Below are 26,288 nucleotides of genomic sequence, written 5' to 3' on the forward strand. Positions count from 1 at the left end.
GCTGTGTGCTTCTAACAGGACCCTATGTTTCCTCATTAAAAGATGCCTCACTTTCAACTGTAATTGTGTCTTTGATTCTGTCCGCTTCCTGCTCCCCTGTAGTGTCCATGTGTCAGGATCCTTGTCCGTTTGTCGGAGCCCCTGCTATCACAGTGCTTGATAAATAGCTGGTATTTAAAAAATATTTCTTATCTAAGATAACATGTGGTCAGCCTTCGTGAAGAGAAAGAACCAATTTAAACTTATTTCTGAACTCTGGGCCATAGTGTTTTAACTCTGAAATTACTAGCACATATAAATAGATTTTTTTCCAGCTCATTGTAAGTTCCATCCCTCTGAAAGCTACAGAAGTGAAAGAGAATTATTTAACATCGCTATCCAGATAGTCAACTGTTATTCTGTTCTTTTTCATTTTATATTAAGTGTTTTTATTAGATTGAAAACCCTCTTAATGAAAATTAAATCTTCTTTTAAGCATTTTTCCCAAAAGATAAATACTGGTATTGAAACTGTATTCACCTTTGACGGGTCATATCTTCTGAGTGTTTCTAAGAGTTTCGGAACCTGTATTCTCGTCTCTTCTTCACAGAAGAAGATCCATGATGAATTTCTGCTATACGTTACAGAAAAGCTGACAAAAGGAAACAGGTTATAGTAATCACTTTATAAAGTGAGTTCATAATAAGGTTTAACACTGATAGGCAGGAAATGGATGAAGGACATATACAATGGCAAGAAATCTACATTTTTTCCCCAATATCTTTCTTCAATTAATAGTTCCAGCTTATAGGAAAGCCCGTAACAGCATCAGCTCAGAGGACAGATAATTTTCAAATATATAGACATTTTTATCTTTTAAAAAGCTGCTCATAATTAGGTGTTGGTCATCAAGAAATTTGGTTAACGTAATTATAAAAAGTTGAGTTCAAATTTACTTCATTTACTGGCTCTTAGGGAAAAAAAAAACATCCTCTTGATAAGAAAAGTAGGGAGCTTACAAGTGGAAGCGTCAAGAGTTGACATAGTTTGAGCTAAAAGTACTGCGGTAACGGTACTGCGGTAACAGTGGGAGTTAAACATACTGCAGTAACAGTACTGTGGTAACAGTGGGAGTAAAAAGTACTGAGGTAACGGCGAGAGTTAAACGTATCACAGTAATAGTACTATGGTAACAGCGGGAGTTAAAGGTGCTGCGGTAATCCAAAGCTGCGGTAACACGGAGTTGCGCACCGCGTAACAACAGGAGTTGCACTGCAGCAGTCAACAGCACCGCGGTAACAGCCGAGTTAAACGCATCGCAGCAACAGCAGCAGTTAAAGGTGCTGCCGTAACAGCAAGAGTTAAACATACTGCAGTAACAGTACTGCGGTAACAGCGGGAGTTAAACGTACTGTGGTAACAGCGGGAGTATGGTCCACGCGCCTTCCTGCTTGGACAGCTCGTGGAGGAGGAGGACCTGGGGCAGTTCCTAAAAGAATGTTATCAAAGAAGAGAAATACATAAAAATACAATATATATATATTTTTAAAAGACAATATCAAAACGCAGGAACTTTTAGAGCCCCGACATCTTACTCTTCACACTGCATTCTTTTCTCTTCTCTTCTGGTGTTACTAGAAAGGAAGGATTGGGGCTGAACCCACACGGCCTCCCCAGCACCCAGACCCCGAGAGCTGCCGGCCACCTCCAGAAAGGGTCTTCAGCGACTCCTGGAGCTGACCCGAGATTTGCATATTTGCGAAGGTGACAGGGAGAGGGCAGTAGTCAGAGAAAACGCGGAGGCATCACAAGTCTCTAGTCTGGACACACCCAGGTAGCTCATGGAAAATAACACACTTTGGCTAAACCAGAGGATATACACCCCAATCCACGTCAGGTGAAAAACAACGTTTTTTTAAAGTGCCCTGAAAACACTAACTCACCATAGTAATGAAGAGTTTGGGGTAGAAATACGAGAAATATAATCCTTAAGTATTCAAGCAACGATAGTAATAGCATAATGACGGAATTTCAAAATTTATAAATGTAGGAGGAACTAAGATTCAGAAATGAGACAACTGTGGTTTAATAAACATGCACACATATACGTGAAGAGACAGCGATTAATAATTTTAAGGCTATGAATGTTAGCTTTGAAGAAAAACATTATTCAATATATTTCAAGTTGTCACAAGCCAAAAGTCAGATACCTAATATGCTTGAACACCCCCGACCAACGTTAGTATGTTCTATGTTTTATACTATTTCCCGGTAACTGCTACCAACAAAAGACTTTAAGAGCAGATGTCTAAATATTTGAAATATTACTGCACTAATATAGATTCCATTCCCATCTTAAAGTTCTTAATTTTCATTGTCTTTTTAAAAAATTGCCATGTATATACATGCATATACACACACATACAGGTGCACGAGGGATTAAACAAGAATACAGTTCATGTGTGAAAAAAACTTATAATGTTAACGTTTGCTTAAAACTTTCAAATAATTACGAGAGCATGCTAATATGACATAGCTAGAAAAGAAACATGGCAAGTACTAAAAAAAGTTTTATAAGACTGTACGTAGCAAACGAGCTATTACGTAGCCATTGAAATTTTAATAAATAAACAGAAACACCTTTATGTTAAATGGGAAAACACAGGATTTCAACTGTGTGAAACAAACTCGTACATGAAGAGAGACTGGAAAGGAACCGGAAAAGCGAAAATATGTCAAGATGCCAGACGTTGCTACGTACATGCTTTAAAAACCCTTGAACGTAGTTAAAACGTAGTTTGGTTTTAAAAATGTCTTGAGGATATTTGGTTTTAAAAATGTCTTGAGGATTTGGTTTTAAAAATGTCTTGAGAAATTTGAATGCACCTCCAAATTTCTCTCCTGAACAAGTACCATCCTTCCTAGTCAGAGGGAACAGGCGTCAGCGGGTGTGACACCTGAGCGGGACCGTCTGTGCAAAGGCTGCAGGGCCCCTCGCTGGCAGAGGCAAAGGCATTGGGACACCCCCTGCCACCAGGGACTGCAGCAGGCAAAGGTTTAGTCAGCACAAGGGGGAGTCAAACTCTGGACTGAAATAAATTCTGCACATGACTAGCGGATTGTACTCATTCCCAGCTCCGTTACTTTTTGTCCTCTGCGTCACGTATTTATGGATTGCAGATTCGCTTCAGTTGGTGACCACAAACATGGCAATCGAGCTCTCTGACCCCGCCATCTCCATACAGAAACACATCAAAAACGACTGTGCTGTCGATGGCTGTCTCCACAGGGGTGCGAATGACTACGCCTCAGAAATGGCAAGTTCTCCCTTGACACTCAGAGCCCCGTCTTGGTTAACTCTTGATGAAGCCGAGGTCGGTTTAATTATAAATAAATTTTCACCTACTCATCCTCAAAAGGCCCCAAGAGTTTTTATTCTTGTTACATGTATGTGTGTACAAATACGTTCTGTGTGTGAATAAATACAGAACATCCAAACAGATACGCACACACTTACATGTATTCGCACTTCTGAGAGAACACAATTTAAGAGGTCACGGTAAAATCTTCCATCCAATGATCTCATCCCAGTTTTTACACTTAGAATTATAATAATCCAGATCCTTTCTAATACCACAGATTTCCTAAACAGTGCCATATCACCAGCTTAAGGCACTTTTAGATCCAAAGCTTCTTCTATACGTAATTGGATGAATGACTGAGCGTTTTCAAATGAAATATCGAGGGGAAAGTAAGAAAATGTCACGTCAACAGAAAATGACACTCAGGCGTGGGCTGTGTCAGCCGTCAGTTTCCATAGTGCCCGTTCCCAGAACCACTTCTAACCTGAAAGGCAGGAACGCCACAGCACGGCAAGCGTCACGGGGAATCACAAATGATCAAATGCGGGTGCGTGACAGGAAGGGGGAAATAAGTGGAAGACGTGGCCACAGTGATCGAGACTTCGGTGCCGACTCTCCCTGTCCTCCTTGCACTAAAGTCGACGTTCATTTCCACCATCGCCATCGACCGCTGTGCTAAGTGCTGCCTTTGAACATACTTTTTTTTTATCAGATCGAGGTGTACATTCGCATTTCGAGCCACTAATAACTATTGGAAGCAAACACATTCAAAACCAACACTCCGATTCAGTTTCGGGTTCTCACACGTATGCATCAGAGAACCGGGTGTGACCCCATAACCGAGTATTCGAAAAAAGCTTCGAGGATGCAGAAAGCCCATCCTTCTCCATACGGAGAGAAAACCATGAAAAATGTAGAGCTGCAAATACCAATGGTATGAATGAAAAAGCCAACATCGGAGCACGGATGAAAACAGATCGACATTTAAACATGATCATGAGTTTCTTTCATTATTAGGGAAATCTGGTGTTGAACCACTTTAGTTTTGCTGCCTCTGTCTGGAAAGAATTCAGCTCATTAACGCCACGCTGCTGGCCTTTTCCCGCCCACAGACTGTTCCCCAGTGTTTGTAACTTGTCCATTCTTTAAGTTAAAATAATTTCCCCAGTGTTTGTAACTTGTCCATTCTTTAAGTTAAAATAAAAGCCTAGCAGAACATGAGCTTATGGTCTAACGCAGTCTCATTTGGACCAAGAACTAAATCAGAAAGCAAAACCCCAGCCATTTTTTTTCCCGTTGAAAGCCTGGTTCCAGTTCAGCTGTTACCTCCAACTCTAACTCTATATATTCTTAGTCACTGAACTGAGCTTTTTGACCGGTAAATAAATTAGGATGAAAATCAACATCTGTTTACTATTATCGTTTCTTCCATGAGATATAGGTATGTCTTACAAGGATAATAACGGAGACGTATAATATGCTGTTTGAAACATGTACCAGACAGATTTACGAGCCTTTAAAAACCTGGTATTATTTATGGACTGGTAGATTACATATGATGCCTTAGTAACGTATCTTCCAGGAATCGGAGCCTCTGTTTAAAAAAAAAAAAAAAAATCCAGCTATCTATCTGTCATTAACTATCCTTTCTTAACTAGAGAAAAATATGACCTCATTATCTACAAAATTTATTTTTATACGCTATTTACTGTGAAATGCATTACTACGTACGTTTTTATAGCTCGTATAAATCTGTTTTAACTCATCGCTCATCCATCGTGGGAGGCGGCAAAGCCTAGCACAAAAGGGCTGATTTCTGGAGCCAGGACACTTGCATCAGAACTGTCACTGTGTCACTGCTAGGCTGTGTGACCTGGAGCTTGCTAGTCCCTCGCCTGTCTGTGCCTCCGTCGGCTCCTCTCCCACGTGGGGACCACGGCAGCCCCGGAGCCCGAGCTAGTTAACACACGCCTCCACTCGGCACATGCCATGCACGTGGACGTCACCGCTGTTACTGATATGACAGTATATCTGGTGAGCAATGACTACATGGCAGGCTGTCCAGGGAACGCGGCAAACGGCTGCGGAAAGACAGGCCGAGTCCCTGCCTTCCTGGCACTCAGGTTCTAATGAAGCAAACGAATCTAGAAGATGATGTCAGGGATAAATGGTAAAAAAATAAGATAAAATTAAGCCGGGTAAGGGGTGGAGTGAACAGGACACTGGACTAACAGGACACACCAGCTGCGCCAGTCTGCGGCCGGCTCACTAAGGCCCCAGCTGTGTGTCGGGGGCAGCGGGGCAGACAGAGGAGGTGTGGGGCCGGCCGGGGCTGAGATGCGGGCCTGGCCACACTGTGAGCTCGTGCCGTGACCAGGGGCGAGTCACTCGGGACGAGCCTCAGCCCCCTTTCTGCAAAATGGCCACGAGAATGGTAACTAGTCACAGACTCAAGAGCTCACACCTGCGCGGCACCGCGTACAGGTAGGGCACTGAATAAAATGGAACGAGAAGGGTGACACGCACACAGTGAGTCAGCATGGACTGCCGCTGCCGCTCGCGTCTGTCCCCAGCCAGGCCCCGGCCCCACACACCAGACATCTCAGGAGCCCCTCTGTCCTGCCAGCTCGCACGGCAGGCCCCCTGCCTGGCGTTCACCCTTTTGCTAACCTCCAGTGATGCCCACGAGTGACGCCCCATCTATGGCAGCCCTCACACTGCCCCGGGCAGGACCTGGCAGCCTCCCACTGTTCCTTCTGGGCTCAGTGCAAATGTCCTAACACTAAAGGGAGCTCTGAAGTGACCGGCTTCTTTGGGTCCCTGGCTCCGGCCTCAGCATCCTGGGTGGCAACGTCCAACCGGCCACACTCGATGGCAGGCCACCCTCCCCTGGGCTCAGGGGACCAGCGTCTGGCCTCCGGGGGTCCCAGTGGGGTGAGCCCCCACTCCCAGCAGAATCACACAGGGTGGGGTTCTTTGGTACGGAGGACAGCTTCAAACACTGGGCAGCCAGGGAGAGTCGAGTGTCTGTGACACGGCCTTGCACACAGCGTGAAGAATCATCGAGCTACCTGTGTCCCCAGGAGGGGGCGGGTCCCGCTATTGTCCCCTCCTGGGCATCCTGCCCGTGGCGAAGACCCGATAAGAGTCATCGAAAGATGGATGCCACGTGCTTATCCAACACACGTCATACAGCCTCCGGGGTGACAGATACGTACGGTGATGCCGAACACCCGTCAGTTACGACGGAAATGAACTTTTAGGAAGTAATTAGGCACCGACGGCTCTCACCAAGAAAGCAAAGTTCAGTGGCAGCGGAAGGGGTCTCATGTAACTGGCACGGTCTCCCCGCCAACTAAAAAACCTCTAAACATAGAAAACCATCTATGTCAAGAAAGGACAGTTAATGACCGTAGAAGACCATCTTTCTCAGGCTTCGTCACACTATAATCTATGAAAGGCTTTGCTCTGGCTTTCCTGTTATTTTATAAAAATGAGGGTTTGGGGTTTTGTTTTGTTTTGTTTTGTTTTGGAAACGAATGAGCCAAAGCCTGACTAACTCAAGAAAATAGTGATTTCCAAAACTTTCTGTGAGCAAGCAAGAAAAATCATTTCTTTGTAAGGTCGAGAGTCTGCCAGGTTTTAAATAAAGTTCATACCACAAAAAAAAAAAGGCAACAACATTGGTAGTGCCTGTTCCCTTCAAAAGCTATTTAGTTGGGGGTGGTGAGTGCACAGATTTCTAAGCAGCTCCATTTGGCTTGAGGCAAACAAATGTAATGTAGCATCCACCGCGAAATGCAATCGACAGCTGCACCCAAGCCCCACATTAAAACCTAATAAGTGTATCCCACTGCTGAATTTGCTTTTCTGTCTTTGCAGGATGCCTTAAAAACGGAACCACAACTTAGTAGAACCTACTAAAAAAAACAACAACAAAAAACCCACAATGATGCTTTATCTCTCTCCACTGTTTAAATCTGTCCCCATGTTTAGGAACTCCTCTGGGGAACAAAAGTGGTTTCTACAGCGTTAGGCAAGTGGCAACACACTTCTGAGGCTGCAGGAATAATTCTCTTGGTCTAGGACCTCCTTGGTTGCTGGGCTCCAAGATCCGGAAGGCGAAGAAGGCTCCTGTGACAACCTCACCATCGCGATGGCACCTCCGGATTCTCAGCCAGATTCTGAGCTGCCAAGTGACAAAATAGACTTTTCATGCGACATCCACTCCAGAAAGAATTATGTTAAAAAAAAAAATAGAAGTCAAATCGTAATTGACACACAGACGCTCTGTGCATAGTAGGCATCTAAAACGAGACACCTGATTATCTCGGAGGTCACCCCACGAACTAACTGTCCTGTGGGCTTCTGTGAAGCCCGCACTTGGCTTTGTGTTCCATACGCCTTAGTATAATGTCACATGACCCTCCCATGTGTCACACAGGAGAAAAAAACTCAGGGAAAAACGGCACTTCTTCAAAACTGTGCCCATATGTCTACGGATTTGCGTTTAGGACATTTGTCACCAACTCTGCTTTCCGTCCATCCCAACATAACAAGGTCCCGTCCCTCGGCCTACACGTGCTTTACTCACCCCTGCGCTGTGTCCCCATGAATGCCAGTCCCCACTGGCACCCCGAAGTAAGCCCCTACCCAGGCATGCCTTCGTCTCCCAGTTCCGTGTCCCAAACCAGCGCCCTCCAGCTAACGTCTGTCTGTCCTTCCCACCTGCCTTGACAAAGGCCGGGTGTCATATGCTCAGCTGGTGCCGTGTTAATTCACGCTTTTCATGTCACTCTGCTGCCTGAGCGGCCTCCGGCGAGCTCCGTGTCTCGAGGGCCCGTGTGTTGTCCAGACGTGTCCCATCACACGCAGGTGCCTATTGCCCCTGCAGGTGTCCACGGAGCATCTGCTGAGTGACCATGTCAACATACTACTCATCTCGGGCCCGGACATCGGCCTCGTGACCAGCATCCTGATCAGGGGTCCAGGGAGCCTGACTCCCCAGTCCCCACGCTCCACGGTGGCCCAGACGTCTGCCAGCCCGCTCGTCAGGACAGATACTAACGACGACCCCAAAGCCATCAAACACTGCGTCGTGAGCTCTAAAACCAGACATGGGCACCACGACACGCCATGACCCGGATTAGGTCGGAAACCGCGGAAACGGTCTGACCCCTCATGACGACTCCAGGCGCCGTGTTCAGCTCCACACTTGCCTCGTCACGAGGACGAAAAGTGTCCGCGTTTCTCATACGGCCGCATCTGTCAGCACCCTGAAGCGAAACAGGCCCAGGTGACGGCTGGCCAGCAGCGGACGCATGACCACGGAAACCATGACGGTCTCGTACCTTCGTTTTCTTGGCAGATTCGGTAGTCAAGGGCAACTGACGAAAGTAATGAATAAGTAAACGGCAGCTCTAGACATCTGGGGGTGTGGGAGGGAGACATATTTTGGGCTACCAGATAAATATTCAAATGGCACAACTTACTGCGTTTCCTCCCTCACTAAGCCGCTTCCGTGAAGCTCGTGGTGGGCAAATCGAGGGAGAAGCCCCAAACTGCCACCTGACAAGGTCACCATTCAGGTCCCAGGGGACATGCGGGTCCCACGGAGCCTGATCGTTAGAGGCCCAGCGCATTCCTGCTGAACCACAGGCCTGTCCCCTCCTCGAAGAAGCCAGCAAGCTCCTCGCCACAGAGCCGGGGACCTGGGGACATCCTCCGCCTCCGAATCTCGGCTTCCGTGGCTGATGGGTCTCAGGGGACCGTGCCCGGTATGACTTGTGCACCTCAGCGCTTGACACTGAGGTTAGTCCCGCGTGTCCACCTCCACGGAGTTCTAACTCATCGCCGCCCCAGGCACTGCGTCACCTGTCAGCGTCTCAGCCTCCAAAGTGCCACTCGTGGGATAAATTCGACTTTTAATCACGCACGTAGCATGAAAAAAACCCAAAGGGGAAAGAGGAACAGGGACCAAGTGCAGCTGCTCAGCCTACGATCTCTCTGGCCACTTCGACCTCCAAGTGACCTTTAACCCCAACACGACACGACCGAAGTCGCAACAGGACACTCGACCTAGTGAGTGGATAGAGGCCAAGGGTCAGTTTTTGTAAAACAGCAGGTCCTTGAATAATGCTGTTCGCTCAATGTTTTGTTATGACTTTGATGAGAAAAGTCCATTCCAGGCCCCGGCCTCTGTCCGTGTGGCTTCTGTCCATGTGTCCTCTGTCTGTGTGTCCTCTGTCCACGGGGCTTCTGTCCGTGAGTCCTCTGTCCGTGTGGAGTGTGCACATTCTCCCCGTGTCAGCATGAGTTTCCTCCAGGGACTCCGGTTCCCCCCAGTCCCAGAGGCGTGCACGTGCGGGGACCTGGCCTGTCCCCACTGTCCCCATCCGAGTGGGCGTGGACAGGTATGGGAGGCCCCGGGATGGAAGGGCGTCCTGTCCGCGGTGGGTCCCGCCGGGCGCCCTGAGCTGCCCGGATGGGCTCCGGCCACCGCGGCCCTGACCTGGGAGAGTGCGCTGGAAACTCGTTATCTCACTTTTCCTATTCGTCTGTCCTCGATGGATGTCGAGCTCACGTTTCCTTCCGTGTTTAACAGCAGAAGGGTTCGGGGTCTTTATTTGGAAGCTGGGGGATGTTTCTGTCACCCGGAATAGGCTGTGGGACTTGATTAACTCCTGTTGCTATCAATTAGCCTCGGGCGGTGCTGCTTTCGATAATGTCATTTCCCTTAAAGTCGGTTTCCAAGAACCACCGACAGTGTTGAGTCCGCAGAGCCAGCTTCTGTCCTCGGACAGAACTGCAGAATCGGACAGACTGCGATGGCATTAAAGAGAGGTGTCCTTACTGCGTCAGTCCGTATCCCACTCATTATACACAGGAATTAAATGCGGGGGTCGGGGAGAGGGGTTTGCTTAATGATATTAATTAAGTCTTTAAATGCAAAACCAATATTGCCACCTAGTGGCAACCTGAGTCACCTACAAGACAGCCCGCTGAATGTCCAGGACAATAAAAACCAAGTGTAAGACAAGGAAACTTAAACAGCACGGGACGGGGCCCAAGGAAAGGTAAACACTTCAGACTGCACAGCTGTCCCCGAAGTTTTAAAAGCTGAGAAAATGCGACAATGGCAATGTGTTTGGCTCACGCTAGGTACCCGGAGGCCTTGGGAGGGGCACAGAGCAGGGGTCCCCAACTGCTGGGCCATGGCCCGCGCCCTCCCTGCTCCGTTAAGAACCAGGCTGCAAGGCAGGAGGGGAGCGGCAGGAGAGAGAGCCAAGCTCCATCTGCGTCTGCGGCCGCTCCCCAGCGCCAGCATCACCGCCTCAGCTCCGCTCCAGCTCCTCAGGCCTCAGATTCTCACGGGAGCACCGGTCCCTGGTGCCAAGAAGGTTGGGGACTGCAGGATTAAAGGAGAAAGGGCACCCAGGGGTGCCCACGTGGGACACGCCATGAGCACCGAGGTACACGCAAGACCAGGACAGGGGTGTCAGAATAATACTGATGACGACGTGCAGCCAGTCACATGCTCCAGGCTCGTGGGCGGATGGACCTGGCAGACACTGTGCTCAGTGAAAACAGCCAGTCACGCAAAGACGAGTGCTGTGTGACCCCACTTACGTGAGGTCCCGGGAGCAGTCTGCCGCAGAGACAGCAGACTGGGGGTTGCCAGGGCTGGGGGTGGGGGGACAATGGGGACAGTTTCAGTGGGGAAGATGGGAAAGTTCTGGAAACGGATTGCATGGCGTAGATGTACTTTGCACTGCAAGTCTGTGACAGAAAAATGGTCCGGATGGCAAATTCCACATTGTACGTTTTCTACCACAATTAGAAATAACGACCACGGTGCACTGGCAGCAGCCTGGGTGGGGACCCTCCCGAGGCAAGGGCCCGGGCTGGAGCTGCACACACAAGCTGGCCATATGGAAGTGGGGCCCAGAAGCAGGGACTAAGTTCATGAGCCTGCCTGCCTCCGGCCGCGAGACACATGGTTACACTCCGGCCAGCACACGTCCTCCACTGCTGCACCCGGTGATGAGCTCCACGTACAGGGGGGCCTGTGACCCCTCCAGTTTTAAAGCACCCAGTGGTCCCTAGCTCGGTCCTCCGCAAGAAGGGAGGACCCTGCCCCCAGCAGCACCTCCCAAGCTCGGTGTCCCCTCAGTGGACGAAAAGGAGGCCCACGTTGTAACGTGCATTGCTCCCCACCGAAAGGGCCCCCCGGCCTCCTCCCCGCTGTGAGCCGAGTCCTAGGAGCATGATCCGGCCCCCAGGTCCTCGGAAGCCACTCCTCCCGAGAGAGAGCGGGAAAGGCAGGCAGAAAGCCAGCCCCCGTGTGCATGAACAGTCACGGAGGGATGACTCATCACGGAGCATGGGGCCACCCGTCCCCCAGCCTCATTGGCCATGGCCGTCAGTACGGGCGTGCAGGGGAGACTCTGACCTGAGACATGCTCTGCTTCTGTGGGACAGAGGGGACCTCCGGGAGCACGGGCACACGCGGCACGCAGGGACACGCGTAAGTCACACGCGACTGACCTGATGGCCGCCAATCACAGTCTGGGGTGACGGCCGGGCCCAGCGAACCACATTCCATCGGTGCCGGGCGGCCGCCCATGGCAGCCGCCAGTGCCCGCAAGGCGGAGGGAGGCCTGGCCCGTCGCGTGGCGGCTCGTCGGCCACAGATGGAGTCGGAACTGGTTTACAGACCAGAACCTCTCAGAGCTGGGAGTAGCCGTTAAGGCGGCTACTTCTTCCACTGAATGTCCAACCCCGGCCGCCACCGACAGGAAGACAGCAGTGTGTCACACACACACGCGCCTGTCACCGTTCTCGCTGACACGACCCGCATCTGTCTTGAGGGCAGTGTAGCAGGCCCGGAGGGGTTATTTTATTTTATTTTATTTTTTTGCTTGGCTCAGGAAGAAGCACCAGTGGACACCTGGAGAAGGCTAAACTTCCTTTGCCCTGAAACCTCCAGCATTAAAGTCAGTTCCTGCCTATTTTAAAACTTTGTTGAAATGTGCCTGTATGTGTCGATCTCTCTCTCCACAATCCGTCTCAGATAACACATTATAAAGCAGATCAAAAGTTCAATTAATGGTACCCAATTAAAAAGCAGGTTAAGAGACTCACAGAGGAAGCATCACACTGAGGTTAACGAACACGTTATTTCGACATGAAAACTGCCTTAGGACACGTTACCAAAATTCCGAACATTAATTATCTCTGCTTTTTTAGGCCCCGCTTTTGAAAAGTTATTTCTTCCGCTCCTTTTTAAATCGTATTTTGTGACAAAACCATGACAGTCCTACACGAGTATATAATTCTCTTAAGTTAAAAAGGACACGATAATTTAGAATGCGATGCTTTGTGCATTACGAATTAACTAGTGCGTTTTAAACCATACATAGTCACTATTAAACAAGCAAAACAAGTCAGAAGAGTTGTCTAAACAAAACTGATTCTCTACAGACCAAGTGCTGAACAGACGTCCCAGACCGTCTCGACGTACCTGGGCGAGAGACGCAGACTGCTTTAAGATGCTGTTTTTTAACTGTTCTGCTGTCTTTGCATGAAAGGAATTACTTTGACTCTGGATGACAAAGACGATTTCTTTTAAATCTAGAACCAAAAGAAGAAAAAAATATTCGGGTATTTATATTGTCACGAGAACTGAAACAAACTTGAAAACAAGTTAAAAAAAACACACAGCGATTAAGGCAAAACTTAGAGAAAACAGTCGATTTATATGCAATTCTAGCCACAAAGTCTCTCTTTTGAAGCTGATCTCTGAAACCTCCTTCCCAGAAGTCAGCAAGTCAACGGGCTCAGCATACTAGAAAATCTGAGTAACAAACTGGGAATCGGCTCCCGCATCTGCCAAACAGAACGGCTGTGACGTGGGCAAGTGGGACGATGCCTAGAACACTCACCGCCCAGTGGCTGAAAACTTTGTTCGCAAATAGCCTTTTAGCAGCTCACAGAGAATCCCACACTGTGCTGTTACCCGTCCTGGGCTGGGCTGTGTCCCCCCAAACTTCCCACGCTGGGGGTCCTGACCTCCGGGACCTCGAACGCGACCTTCCGTGGACCTGGGTCTGTGCAGAGCTGACTGACACAGTGAAGTCGTGAGTGTGGAAGATGACGCGGAGATGCGGGAGAAAGGCCTCCGAAGACGCCGACCTGACCTCCAGCCTCCGGAGCCGAGACAAAGCTCTGTGGCCTGAGCCACAGTCTCCGTTTCTGTAGCCTCCGAGAATGTTCTGGGTGGCCCTTCGAGGGGACTGCATGTGTCCCAGAGTGCCCAAGAGCGGTGACCGCACGACTCAGTCACTCCGGCCCCACCGCACGAGTCCCCCAGCCAGACCGAGTGTGCTGTCCAGGACAGCTACGACCCCACAGCAGCCGAGATGCATCAGGGCCCCTGCGTGGCATGCCCACCTGACCAGGAGGGCCGTCAGGGGCCGTCCTGAGTGGAGAAGCACACCCAGCCTCCCCCGGTTCTGAGTTTGTAAGAAGGAAATGTAGAAACAGCCGGGCGTTGGCAGATGTCACACTGATGGCAGCCTCCAGCCGGGTCCACAGCAATGAGTGTGGGGACCGTCCCCCACCATGAGTGTCCCCTTGATCGCCTCCACTCTGGGACATTATATTCTATTGTCCATTATCTTCATGTATGCCCTCGCTCAGGTAGTCATACAGCAAATAGCTCTACCGCGAGCCATCGAGCTCCTAAAAATCATCCAGAATGCTCTTTGGTTAAGACGCAGTAAAAAACATTTAAGAGGAAACACTGAACAACCTGCTAGATGCGACCTCGCTCATGTGCGGTCGGAGTTTATATGAACGTGAAGATTCCACAGAGCTAGCTCGACAAATCGGACCCCCGGGCAAGGCTTAAACTTCAACTAAAGTGACGTCTCCCACCCAGCGCCTCTGGAACACTGACTCAAACCGACGGATGAGAAGAGTTTTAAAGACTCACTGGAACGAATAACTTCTGCAACATTAGTGAAGTTAGGGACACACTAAATGACCCAGAAATTCTGCTGCTTTTAACCATCCTTGAGAAACTCTCCCACGTGTGTAAAGGAGTCTGTAACGAGTGTGCTCCCAGCAGCATGATAGACAAGGAAACATTGGAAAACACCCCGAATACCCACTGATGACATACACAAGTCAGAATACTATTCAACCCCCAAAATTAACCAGCTCCCAGATAAACACTGTCGATGAATCAATCGTGTGGACAGAAAGCTGGAAAAAAGCAAGCTGCCAAGGAATAATTACAAAAATCAATGGTCTACACAGACAAACACACATGTACATAAAGTGGATATACGCTACATACGTGTGCATCTATACGTGTGCGTGTACACGTGTGAAAGAGTAAGGTTGCACAAGGCTGATGAACAGCGAATCCGGATGCCGGTCCCAAGGCGCCAGCTGCATCGGTCACGTTTTATTTCTTAAGCGAAGCACCAGATCCACACATGTTCATTATATGCCCCTTCACAGCTTTTTGTATGTTCAAAATAATTCATCGTGAATTTTTAAAAGAGCAGCAGACCCATCCGTCAAAGGCTGACGTCACGCTGACCGCGTCATGACTCCTGCCGCTTCCGCAGGCCAGCGGGGCTCGCCCGACGCGGGGAAGAGGCTTCGCAAGAAAAAGGGCAAATTCTCCCCCTTTTCGTGACCCAAGTCACGTGCCGTGAGTTGCACGTGTCTCTCCCACGACGAAGAAATCGTCGGTCCTTCCCTCGTGCCTCGGTCACGCGCGCCGCGTGCGCTCGCTCGGCAGACACCACGTGCAGGCCGCTGGGGCGCCACGGCGACCGAGCACAGTCCCCACGCGTCAGCGCCCGAGTCCAGTGCACGGCTGGTGGGACCGCGAGACGCGGCGGCGGCTGTGGAGAGCAGTCTGGAGGTCCTCGGAGCCTTGAAACAGACCGACCACACGAGCCAGCGTTTCCACTTCGAGAAAATCCAAAACACTATTCATCAAAAGGACATCTGCACCCCTGTGTTCGCTGCGGCATTATTCACAGTAGCCGGGACGGAAGCAACCCGGGTGTCCAGTCCACCGAGAGACGAATGGATGAAGGAGAGGCGCCACCACGTCTATGCGGCGGAAAATCACTCATCGATAAAAAAGGGTGAAATCTCGCCGCCGGTGACGGCCTGGATGAACCTGGGTGGACCCAGAGGACGTTATGCTGAGGGGAATAAGTCAGCGAGAGACAAATACTGTGCGGATTCACTTACATGTGGAATCATAAAACAAAAAGAAATGAACAAACCAAACCAAACCAAACCAGACTCACGGAAACAGAGACCGTGATGGCGGCCACGGGGGAGCGGGGTGGGGGGCTGGGTGAAAACGGAGATCGGCAGCTGCAGAACCGTCACGGGGACGTGAGGTGCAGCACAGGGACCACGTCAGTAACACCGTGGCGAGTCTGCACGGTGACAGATGGGGACCACGCTGCCGGGTGCATACGTGTCGAATCGTGACACCGTACACCTGAAACGGATATAGCACTGTGTGCCAACTACGCTCCAGTAAAATTAAAACTTCAAAAAACAAAAAGGAGAATACGGGTCGGCCTCACGCAAAGGGGGAAGCGCAAAGCCTGGGGCCGGGGACAATGACGAGCGACAGGTCACCTCGTTGCGGTCAGCCCCAGCCCCTCCCAAAGAGAGCCGGGCGAGCAGGGCGCGGAGCCGGACACAGCTGTCTGCTTCTGTCCCTGTCACATTGGCTCCAGGAGGAGCGTCCTGACCCACACCCCACGCCCGCCCCGCCAGGGTCGGACGGCCAGGACCACGGCTCCCGCTGCCCGGCCACGGGGCCAGCAGGACGAGTGAGACGCTGTGGCCTTCGCTGCCTCCTCACTGGCTGCTCGTCTCCAAACTCAGTGCAATCTGCTTTCAGCAAACACTGCCACAACTCAAGACAGGCTGTCGCTGCTTCTCCAGGGATGTGCAACAAAGGGGTCCTGCACCAAGCGCCTGGCGATGCGATGGCGATGAGTGCGAGGGGAGATAAGCGATCGGGGCACCGGGGGATGGACGGCCTGAGGCCGGTGGTGAGCTGCAGGGGGCGGGGGTCAAGCCCCCAGGGCCAGAGCGAGGGCCAGAGCGGGTCCTGCGGGGGAAATGGTTCTCCCGCGAAGGTACAGGAAGCGAGAGGCCCTGTGTCCCGCGGTGCCGAGCACCCGGCACGTGCCAAACACGCTCCTCGGTGCCGGTCCTCTGGTCCTCACCACCCTGCAGCGTGGGTTCCAACAAGCTGGCGTCTTCCTGGTGAAAGTCGACGTGGCAGTCTCCGGATGAGAGCTGAGTAACAAGCGCCCTTGATTCAGGACCGAGGGATAAACACTCACACAGGCACACACGCACAAAGAGCCACTGCAGCCACGAGTCACTTGTGAGGATGATGTCACTAGCGAGTCTGCGGACTGGGCAGCGAGCCAGACGAGAAGGCACGGCTACCAGTCCTGAGGGGCTGTCACCTGCCGCCGGGCCCGGAGCCCTGAGACACAGTCTGGGCACGCTGACCGCACCAGGCAGCTGCTTCGGCAGTCCCTGGTCCTGCGGACGACACAAGATGGTGGCCAAAAAGCCCCCGCGGACTTTTTCAGATGACCGGACACTGAGGTAAGTGTCCCAGGATGGCCACTGGCAACTGCCAGATGCAGATTCCTGGTCCAGGCGAGCCTCCCGCCCTCTCAAGGTCACGACCCGACAACGGTCATTAGTCAGTTCAATAAGCCCTTCCCACGAGGAGACCCACCCGCTCCGCAGAAGAAACGTGCAGATGAGCTCCACGCCAGGGTCAGTGGCCGAGATCTGCACGTGGGGGCCACACAGAGGCGCTCACGGCGAGGAGAAAGGCAGCAAGGCCACATGTCTCCTCAAACGAGGCCGCTCAGAGCCGGCAGGCCCCCTCACCCCACTGCAAGCCGGGCCCCAGACGCCACCCAGCAGAGGGCCCCACTGCACAGGGCCCCACCGCACAGGGACCAGCACACAGGGGTTGTCCTGCCTGGCTGGTCCTCAGACCCAGTGCCCAGGACGGGGATGCCTACGCAGGAAGACGGGCCTTTTCCCTCTGCCCAGGGACACCTCCTGGGGAGAGGCCACGCCCCCCCACATACACACAGACGTGCGGCCTTCCCCTCCCCGTCCACACGCTGGGCGCGTTCCCCACGGAACACAAGAGGGACTGACTCTCGGTCACATCCCTGAAGGCACAGCACGGGCCGAGCCGTCCCCTCCACACCTGGGGTGAGAAGTGCCACGGGCATGTGGGCGGACCACCTGGGGGCCTGCAAGGGCTCCGGGCAGAGGAAGGTGAAGCGAAGGCCACAGCATGTCCACTGCTCCCACCAGTATGGCCCGTCAGAGAGATGGCGTCACACCCATCTCTGCCATCCCCAGAGGGCCCGCCTGGCACGTCACCCGCCCTCTGGGAAACTCAGTGAAGGATGGCGCCGGGGACTAAATCCAGCACGCGAGACAGGTATCCTGTGTCCCCACGGAGGTGAACGCCGGCCTGAGCCAGAGGCAGCGTATTTGGATAACAACAGCATTTACGCCACAAATAAAATCGGAAAAAAAAAATACACTTCACTGAAACATAATTTACGAGAAATACACCTGGGTACATACTGTTAAAAAAAAAAAAATCATTACTTACCTATGTCATGTTTCCTTGATATATCACTTTTCTCCAAATTCTGTATTTTAAATAAAAGAGAAAAAAGATCAATCTCATCACATAACAAAGCATTATGTACGGAACACATTCACATTTGGGGGGCAAGAAATTGAAAATGAGCTCTTGGAAATGTGTGCCTAAAAACACAGACCAAAATTAAGGCAGAAAAGCAGCCGTGATATATGTCTGCATCACGACGGACGCCTCCCGTGGGGCTGTCCCTTACGTGACCTCAGGAAGTCACCTAACTGAGCTGAGGCTCTTTCCTCCCACGTAACACGGAGCTAACACGCAACTGGCTCTACGTTCTTGGGAGGTTAATTTAAAAGCCTTGTGTGAACCTAAAACTAAAAACATGAGAGGCAACAGCATTTATTTGAGATCAGTGAGAACAGCTATTCGGGAAGCACTGACTCACTCAGGCAGAAGCCCAGCGATTGGATGAGGAGACAGAGCTGATGGTGTTTGTGAGCAGGGGGAGGGGACAGTGACATCCACAGAAGAAAGGCCCTGCTATCGGTGCAGGTCACGTAACATGGTGATGCTCATTCTAAAGGTTCTTACTTTCCATCCAGTGGCCATTGGTCCGGTAGCCACAGATCTGCTTTCTCGTTATCTCTGCAAACAGTTCTTTGGGAAACAAGGGGGCTCGGCCCGTCCAAACGTGACTTTGCTGCGTTCAGGCCCAGGGGCGTGGGGCCTAAGACACGCAGGGCAGGGCAGGCCTCTGCTCTAAAGCGGCCCCGTGTCTGCTATGCTCCCCACTTGTAAACTCCAAGGGTGACACCCCCGTGAAGACGAGCCCTACCAAGTATCGTCTTTGTCATCTTTCGGGTGTCACAACTGCCACCACGATGTTCCCTCCCGCCTGAGAAGCTGCACTGGGCCCTGCGGGGGTCGGCCCGGGGTGCGAGAGAGTCTGCGAGCTGCGAAGAAGCGTCTCGGGCAGCAGAGCTCCCGACCCGAAAGCCTGGACGTGGGCCCCGATCCCGGGCCGTTCCGGGAGGAGCTGAGAAAGAGTCGTCAAAGGGCCAGGTGTCCGCAGCCAAACCCGCCATCTCATTGTCCTCGCCGGCGGACATAGAAGGAATTTTCTCTTAACTGCCCTCCTCCGCTTCCAACCGCCATAGGCTATCATTATGACAACGGGACAGCAGCAAATAACAGCCTTCCAGGCTCTTGACAGGCTGCAGCGAGAAGGGCGCCGGTGACCTTTTTCTGACAAATTGGAACAGGTGAAAAGCCGAGACACAGCCACACAGAGAGGCAGCTTCTCAGGATGCCAGAGGGACTGTGACCACAGATGGAGGGGACAGAGTGACACACAGGAGAGTGTCCACCGTTGGCAGCATTTTCCGAAATCACCTTTGTCTCGAGAACAGAAACACCACTCAGTCGAGAAGAACCCCGCAGTTATGTGCTCATTTGTCGCACCCCAGAGTCAGGCGACACTCCGCGTCCTCCTGATAAAACAGGTATTTTCAGAAGAGCCCCCCACAAAAAAAAAAAAAATACTAGCGGAGAGCTCAACACCTGTTGGCAAAGAGAGAGCAGATAGTATGGCTACCAGACGGAAAATGTTAAACTTCCTTTAGGAATGAGCGTCACCTTGTTAAACTTCCTTTAGGAATGAGCGTCACCTCATCTGCACCAATAGCAACGCCTTCCTCCTACGGATGTCACTGTCCCCCTTCCCCTCCTCACGACCCCTCGCCTTCACCCCCTAATCGGAACACTGTTTGGGCTTCTGCCGGAATCAGTGTGTCCCAAATAGCTATTCTTATAGACCTCAGATAAACACTTGCTGCCTCTTACTTGGCCTTTTATTTTTAGGTTAAAGTCTCAATAAGCCAGTCACAAATGGACAAATACGGTACAGCACCCAGAATGGGCAGAAAGCAGAAAAGAGGGTGCCAGGGGCTGGGGGAGGAGGTGGGCCGTTATTTTGCAGGCACCGAGTTCCAGTTCTGCAAGATGACAGTTCCGTGGACGGACGGCACTGACGGTTGCGTGACAATGTGTGTGTCCTTGACACCGCTCAACTGCACTCTCAAAACTGGTTAAGATGGTAAATGCTGACTTACGTGTGTTTTACCACAATTTAAAAAAAAAAAAAAGCCTGAAAGATGATCCGATCAACACTCCCCTTTCTACCAGCGAGGCGGCAGAGGCGCCGGGGAAAGCCCGGCGTTGCCTTTGGCTGCAGTCTCTGGAGCCACAGGGCTGACAGCTGACACTGACTCTCCTCACCCGACATTTCCTTTCTCATGTCCCGAAACGCACATCCCGCTGTCCTCCAGCAGTGCTCAGAAGACGCGCCTCATTAGATGGGAACGTATTTCGAGGAAGCTAAAAAAACACCCACACCCACAGTCGCCTTCATCAGCTGAAAGGCAGAAAGTCCCCTGAACTCGGCGTGCCCAGGCCTAGGAGCTTAAATGAGCTGGCACGCCCCGGGTCTCTGTGACACCAAAGAAACGCAACCGGAATTACGCCTTTCTCTTGGTCACCAAGCACCACCACACCAACTGGCCGTTTCCATAAGGCACACGCACACATGCACACATACGCACGTGTGCACACATATATACACATACACGTGTACATGCATTCTCACGCATACACACATGCACGCATGTATGAACACACACACAATCTGCAAACGGCCCTGTCATCTCGTCTCGCCCAGGCAGCCATGGCACGAGGGGTTCGGGAAGCTCCAGAGCAGAATCCGGGAGAGCACAGGGACCGGCGGCCCAAAGGGAAGCCCGGGCTGGAGGCCAGGCCCCGGCAGGACAACAGGGCACTGGCAACACTCAGGACGTGATGTGAGGCCACCTGACACCAGCCAGTACTTGGGGGGGCCCCCAGCCCTGCCCGGGCGTGCGACCAATCCAGCAGCAAGGCAAGGGGGACGCAGGTGGCTGCTTCTGAGCAGCGATGGCAGGGCAGGTCCCGATCAAGGCCGAGTGACAAACCAGTGATGACCCCAAAGCCGCCTGGTGACTGTTCAGAGCTGTGACTCCTGTCCCCGGGCCACCCACATGCTAGACGACCTCGGACAGAGCCTCTCTTCCATCTCCCCATCCTGGGCATGGTCTGCAGGACACATGTGTCACCGCCTCGTCCCACGGCATGAACGGCTTTCTAGCTCTGTGGCCAACACACAGATGGGATTGGGGACATTTGTCAAGGGCTTTCTTACTTTTGCATGAAAAATGACACAAAGATATAGTCTCATTTTCTCTATTTATACTTATGAATGTACTTAAAGCAAAGGAGACAGGTATCTCCTCATCTGAAAAGATTAAAGCCTACATTTGAAAGAATGTGCTATAATTTCTAATTCATTATACAAAATTGTAGTTTCCCACTAATAACTCTTGGGTAGCACTTTCAATTCATCATAAATAAGCCTCATTATTGCCACATGCACACGCACACACAAACACATTCACACACGCACGCCCACATAAACATGCGCATGCACACATAAACACACACACGAACACGCACACACATGCACGTTATAATGCGCTCGGCTGTGTAACACGAAATTGCTGTGTGAGGAATTCAAAGATTCAGAAAATCTGTATTCTGACTTCACCTTTTAATAGTCACGTGACCTCAGTCGAACCCCTGAGCTTCTCTGAGGGGCAATTTTCTCAGCTTTACATAGGAAGCTCTGCTTTGCTGGGCAGTAACAGACCAGAGAAAATCGAACTCAATGAGATGTCCAAAAATGCTTAATGAACCACGGAAGATCTTAAAACCATAAGAAATTATTATTTCCCCTGTGTAGGAATCCCATAGTGCAGTTAGCACAGATGATACTCTACCGACAAAAGAAACAGTCTCGTAAAAAATGCTTTTGCACTAATTATGGGGTAAAAAAAAATAAATGGAATCAGTTGAACCCTAATTGATACGACAAAAACAACTCCGATTTTAAAATGTTTCTCCTTCTTATAGACTAAGCTGAGCTGGTGCAAAGCCCACACGGTAAAATTTAGATGAGTCTGGAAAGCAACCAGAACCAAGTGAGTCTGCTTTAACTATTGAGGGATTTTTTTTTTTTTTTTTAAAGCCAGCCCATCTGTAGGTTGCTGCTAGGGATTCAAAAATCTATGTTGACCAACATGTCATGAATTCATTTAAAAAAGAAAAGAAACTTGAGAACTATTGCAAGATGAGATTATTACATCTCTCGTTAAAGACAACGCAAACGAATCTCTCACGGAAAAACAGATTTGAGCGTCAGAATCGGTACCTTAGACTGTGTGGCCTCTTTCTTTACCTCTTCGGAAGCCAAAGCAAAAGCTGGAGGGAGGAAAAAGAAACATTTTTATATTAAAATTAGCCATTAAGATTCATTCTCACATTGAACACTTTTGCTAAAATGAGAAAAAAAAATACTTTAACGAGACACAGCTTAGTTCTAAAAGCAGCTGCGTTGTCCTGAGTCGCTGGACCTAAAATTATGTATCAAGATGAAGCCAACAAGCTGGAGGAACACTAACTACATCAAAGATGCGAGAATCTGTGTACCCGTCGTCCACAGGCATAAATAAACCATAAAACAGATGCACACAGAACACAGCTTCTCAGAAACCTCGATTCTGGTGCGATGTGTCAAATAACAACAACAACAAGAAAACCTTCACAGCCGACAGCTTTTCTGAAAGGAGGGGGTCACTAAGCCACCTTCTAGCCGGAAGAGATGGGGAGCTGGGCGTGCGGTCTCGGCCACCAGCAGCAACCGCAGCGCACCATCCGTGGCTCATTTACACATTACGTTTTGGGGAAGAAAGGTGCAAGGTGTTTTGAAAGAATTTACATTGGCTACAGGTTGGGGTGGTGGAGGGCAGGAAACAGTGAAGGGGGCCAGTCCTGGCACAGGGGCGCAGTCTGTAAGGGACAGGTAGATACTACTTTGATTGGCGGTCATGCCTACGCAGGTGTGCTGGCCCCCGGGGGCCGGCTACTAGGCGCCTGGGGGTTGACGCAAAGTGCCAGCAGCTTTCGGCAGTGTCAGAGGTCTGTGGGAGCTGGCCCCGGGCGGTTACAACCGGTTAACCACCCCTGTCTCTTTCTCTCACTCTCCTGCCGTTCCAATTGAATTTAAGACATCTCACATTATTCTTCTTGTCACTTCTTAAGCAAAGGAGAATTGCTGAGAATCCAAGGGAAGAAGTACAAATCCTCGCTCTCGCCAGCCCTGCCAGAGCCTGGCCGCGACACAGCGAAATCTGGAGCAAGCTTCCGGTCTCAGGGGCCGTGGCTTACGCGTGTGGTGTAGACATCGCTACCGGCGTGTGGGGTCCGGCAGCAGAGGCTACTGAGGCCAGGAGGCCAGGAGAGCGAGGGGAGTTAAAATCACTCTCCATTTAGAAAGATTTCGTGTTTTGAGTCGGTGCCCAGAGAGAGAGACAGACAGACAGACAGACAGAGACAGAGCGAGCGAGATCTCCCTTGAGATACATTTAGGCTCTACGTTAAAAAATAATAATGATGATAAAACAGGAACGCTTTGAAAATACAAAGCAAAAGGATAAAGCAAACAGGAAGTTGAACCGGACAATAAAAATTAACTTTAAACATTTCTCAAGAGCAGCTCACAGAGTTTGCTTTCCTCCGCTAGCATTTCCAGGACAAACAGGCAATGCCACAGAGCAAAAACGCACGCAGGGGAGCCAGGCAGCTCCACAGGGCAGTCACGGAGCACGGGGCGTGAGGGTGGCGGCCCCAGGGGACAGGCCGGCCCACCCCGAAGCGGCGAGGACCTCCACACTGGGATGCCATTGCCCCCCGCCCCCGCCCCATGCCCACTCCAGTTCCCTCCCCACTAACACCTGCTCAAGGAAAACCATCGAGAGCATGTTCACACCCAGAAGCCGGTGCCTTCTAGGATGACATTTCAAAAGGCATAATGAACATGAAATATAAGCCGAATGGACCCTCCATGTGGGGCGGGGGGGTCCAGATGACGGTGGGTTCGACAGGCAGCGGCCACCTCCTGAGACCACCCACAGGAAGAGCAAATCCCGGCCCCACCCTCCTGACCGCCACGCCCCCCACCCCTGGCTTTTCCAGAGCACGCACAACGGCTGACGTGACACATGTCCGTTTATTGCTTGTCTTATGCAGTGGTTTATCACGAGCTCCAGAAGGCAAGAATGTGGTTTTACTTATCGTTTGTCCCTGAAACTGGCACATGGCCAGCACACAGAAGGAGGTCAACAAACGTCTACCAGGTGAGTGAGAGTGAGTGAGTGAATGAATGAATGAATGAACGAACCCCACCTTCACTTATTGTCACTAAGATTCTCACTTGCTGCACACACACACACACACACACACACACACACCCCAAGGCCCAAATCGTTCATTAAGTTCTAAGAAGAAAGGAAGAGATTTATTTAACACTAAACACCACTTCACCATTTCAATTCTGCTTCTGGGTACTTAATTTTTGGATTATTTTATTTTACTTACCTCCAACCAAGCCGGCACATTTACAACCCTCAAGAAGACATCAAAAACGGATGAATAAAGATCATACGGGGAGGTCATGATACATGAACATCACACAGCTCCACAGAATTCCAGAAAAAAATGCTAACATTCCGACGACTTGCAGAAATAAAAAACTCGTGGCCAGTCTAACTCACAGCTTTGGTGCCAAAACCCACATCCGCCGACCCCATCGACCGCCATTGCCCACATGGGAGTCGACGCTCCTGGGCTGGAGCCTACTTACTCTCCCGTTAAGAAAGATCACGTTCCCTACTTAACATGTCCAGTAACCTGTCAGCTAGCCACCAGCGTGTGGTCTCGTGTCACATTTCTGCAAGGCCAGGTGGCTAACTGAAACAAGCATGTGTCAACACAGAAGTCCCCGGCCCTTTAGGATGCAGACTCTCTCTGCTGAAGGAAACGTGTCTTCATTTGGTGTCGGCTCTGAAAATGACTAATGCGTCGCCTTTCATAAATAAGCAGCTAATATTATTTGACGCTGTTACTGCTCGAAGCAGGAATGACATGGAAGATGCTCCCAAGAGATCAGGTGACACCCTGCCTGTCATACTGGAGACCCCACGCCTTTTCTCAGACAGGGCTTAGCCGAGGACAGGGCAAATTACATTTTAGTTCTCGCCAAAAATACACAGGCCTGCAGTTAAAGATCCTTTTTTTTAAAAAAAAAAACAAAAAAACAAAAAAAAACACAACTCACTTCTCCCCATCACTGTGCTGTGAAATTAAGAATCTCTTTCTGGGGACAGAAATAAATTGTATGAAATTTAAAGCAATATCATAAGAAATGCATGAGAGTTACTTTCAGGCGTAAGAGCCAATCCAAAGGCAAGACCATCCCCGTTAGATGAATATGAAAAGAAAAACACTCGTCGGTTTCATTTCCCATAATCTAAATAAAACCAAGGAAATCACCCAGGAACCACATGCACGCTACAGTGCTCGAAAGCCTGATCTTCAGATGACGAATCGCTTACAGCATTTCCACCAACGAAATCTACATTGGGAGGAGATGAAGGAGATTCAATGCAAAGTGAGAAAAAGTAGCAAGGGGGGAAGAAATTAGCTGTCACCTCTACTCCCTGACAAGAGCACCCGTGAGAGCTTAACGCCCCCCACCCGCAGTGGGCACCCCCGCCCCGGGGCTCCGGATACGCTGCCTGGCTCCCCGGGAAAGAACATTCTGGAAAGCGTGGCCTGAATAGTGCAGTAGGAGAAATATTGCAAGGTTAAATCATGCTCGTAGATGCCAAACTGCTGTTTAAAAGTCATTTTCCCTTTTCTATTTTTGACATGAATTCTCGTGAAATTGCTACAGGGAACCAGGGCAGGCAATAGAAATAAGACCTTTTCATGATAACTTTAAATAATTTAAGCCGACTAATGTGTTCGCACAACTGTCCCGAGACAGAAATCGTGATTTTACAATGGACCTGAGACTAAAGATGGACAGGCTCGCCTAAGCCCTGGAGTTGCAAGAAAACCGGAAAGGGATTAACTGCGCTGTGTTTCAGCAACACTAATCAACCGCCACCTCTCGCCCCTGGGAGGGAGGACGGGACCCCGTGCCCACGCAGGAAAGACGGCTGCACCTCCCGGCTCCTCGCTGTCGTGTTCCTATTCCTGGATCTGCCCTCCCAAACCCTCCCGCAATGTCTATCCCAGAAACCAAGTAA

The 26,288-nt window shown here is 50.6% G+C and overlaps 1 protein-coding gene across 6 annotated transcripts in view; it reads right to left on the reverse strand.

Moving 5' to 3' along the window:
• B3GLCT (beta 3-glucosyltransferase) overlaps nt 1-26,288 on the reverse strand; it is a 64,814-nt gene that overhangs the window by 30,293 nt on the left and 8,233 nt on the right. For 3 of the 6 annotated variants that reach the window (XM_039861712.1, XM_039861640.1, XM_039861743.1), the window contains 5 exons: nt 22,349-22,398; nt 18,058-18,097; nt 12,865-12,974; nt 1,392-1,468; nt 520-631 (listed from right to left, as the gene is read on the reverse strand). In XM_039861712.1, the coding sequence (XP_039717646.1) occupies nt 520-631; nt 1,392-1,468; nt 12,865-12,974; nt 18,058-18,097; nt 22,349-22,398 (389 nt within the window). Of the gene's footprint in view, nt 1-519; nt 632-1,391; nt 1,469-12,864; nt 12,975-13,359; nt 13,689-18,057; nt 18,098-22,348; nt 22,399-26,288 lie in introns of those variants that run through there. The other 3 variants (XM_039861554.1, XM_039861880.1, XM_039861813.1) reach the window with 3 other exon arrangements.

The sequence above is a fragment of the Pteropus medius genome, unplaced genomic scaffold (genome assembly GCF_902729225.1).
Source record: "Pteropus medius unplaced genomic scaffold, Ma_sr-lr_union100, whole genome shotgun sequence".
NCBI classification, from domain to species: Eukaryota; Metazoa; Chordata; class Mammalia; order Chiroptera; family Pteropodidae; genus Pteropus; species Pteropus medius.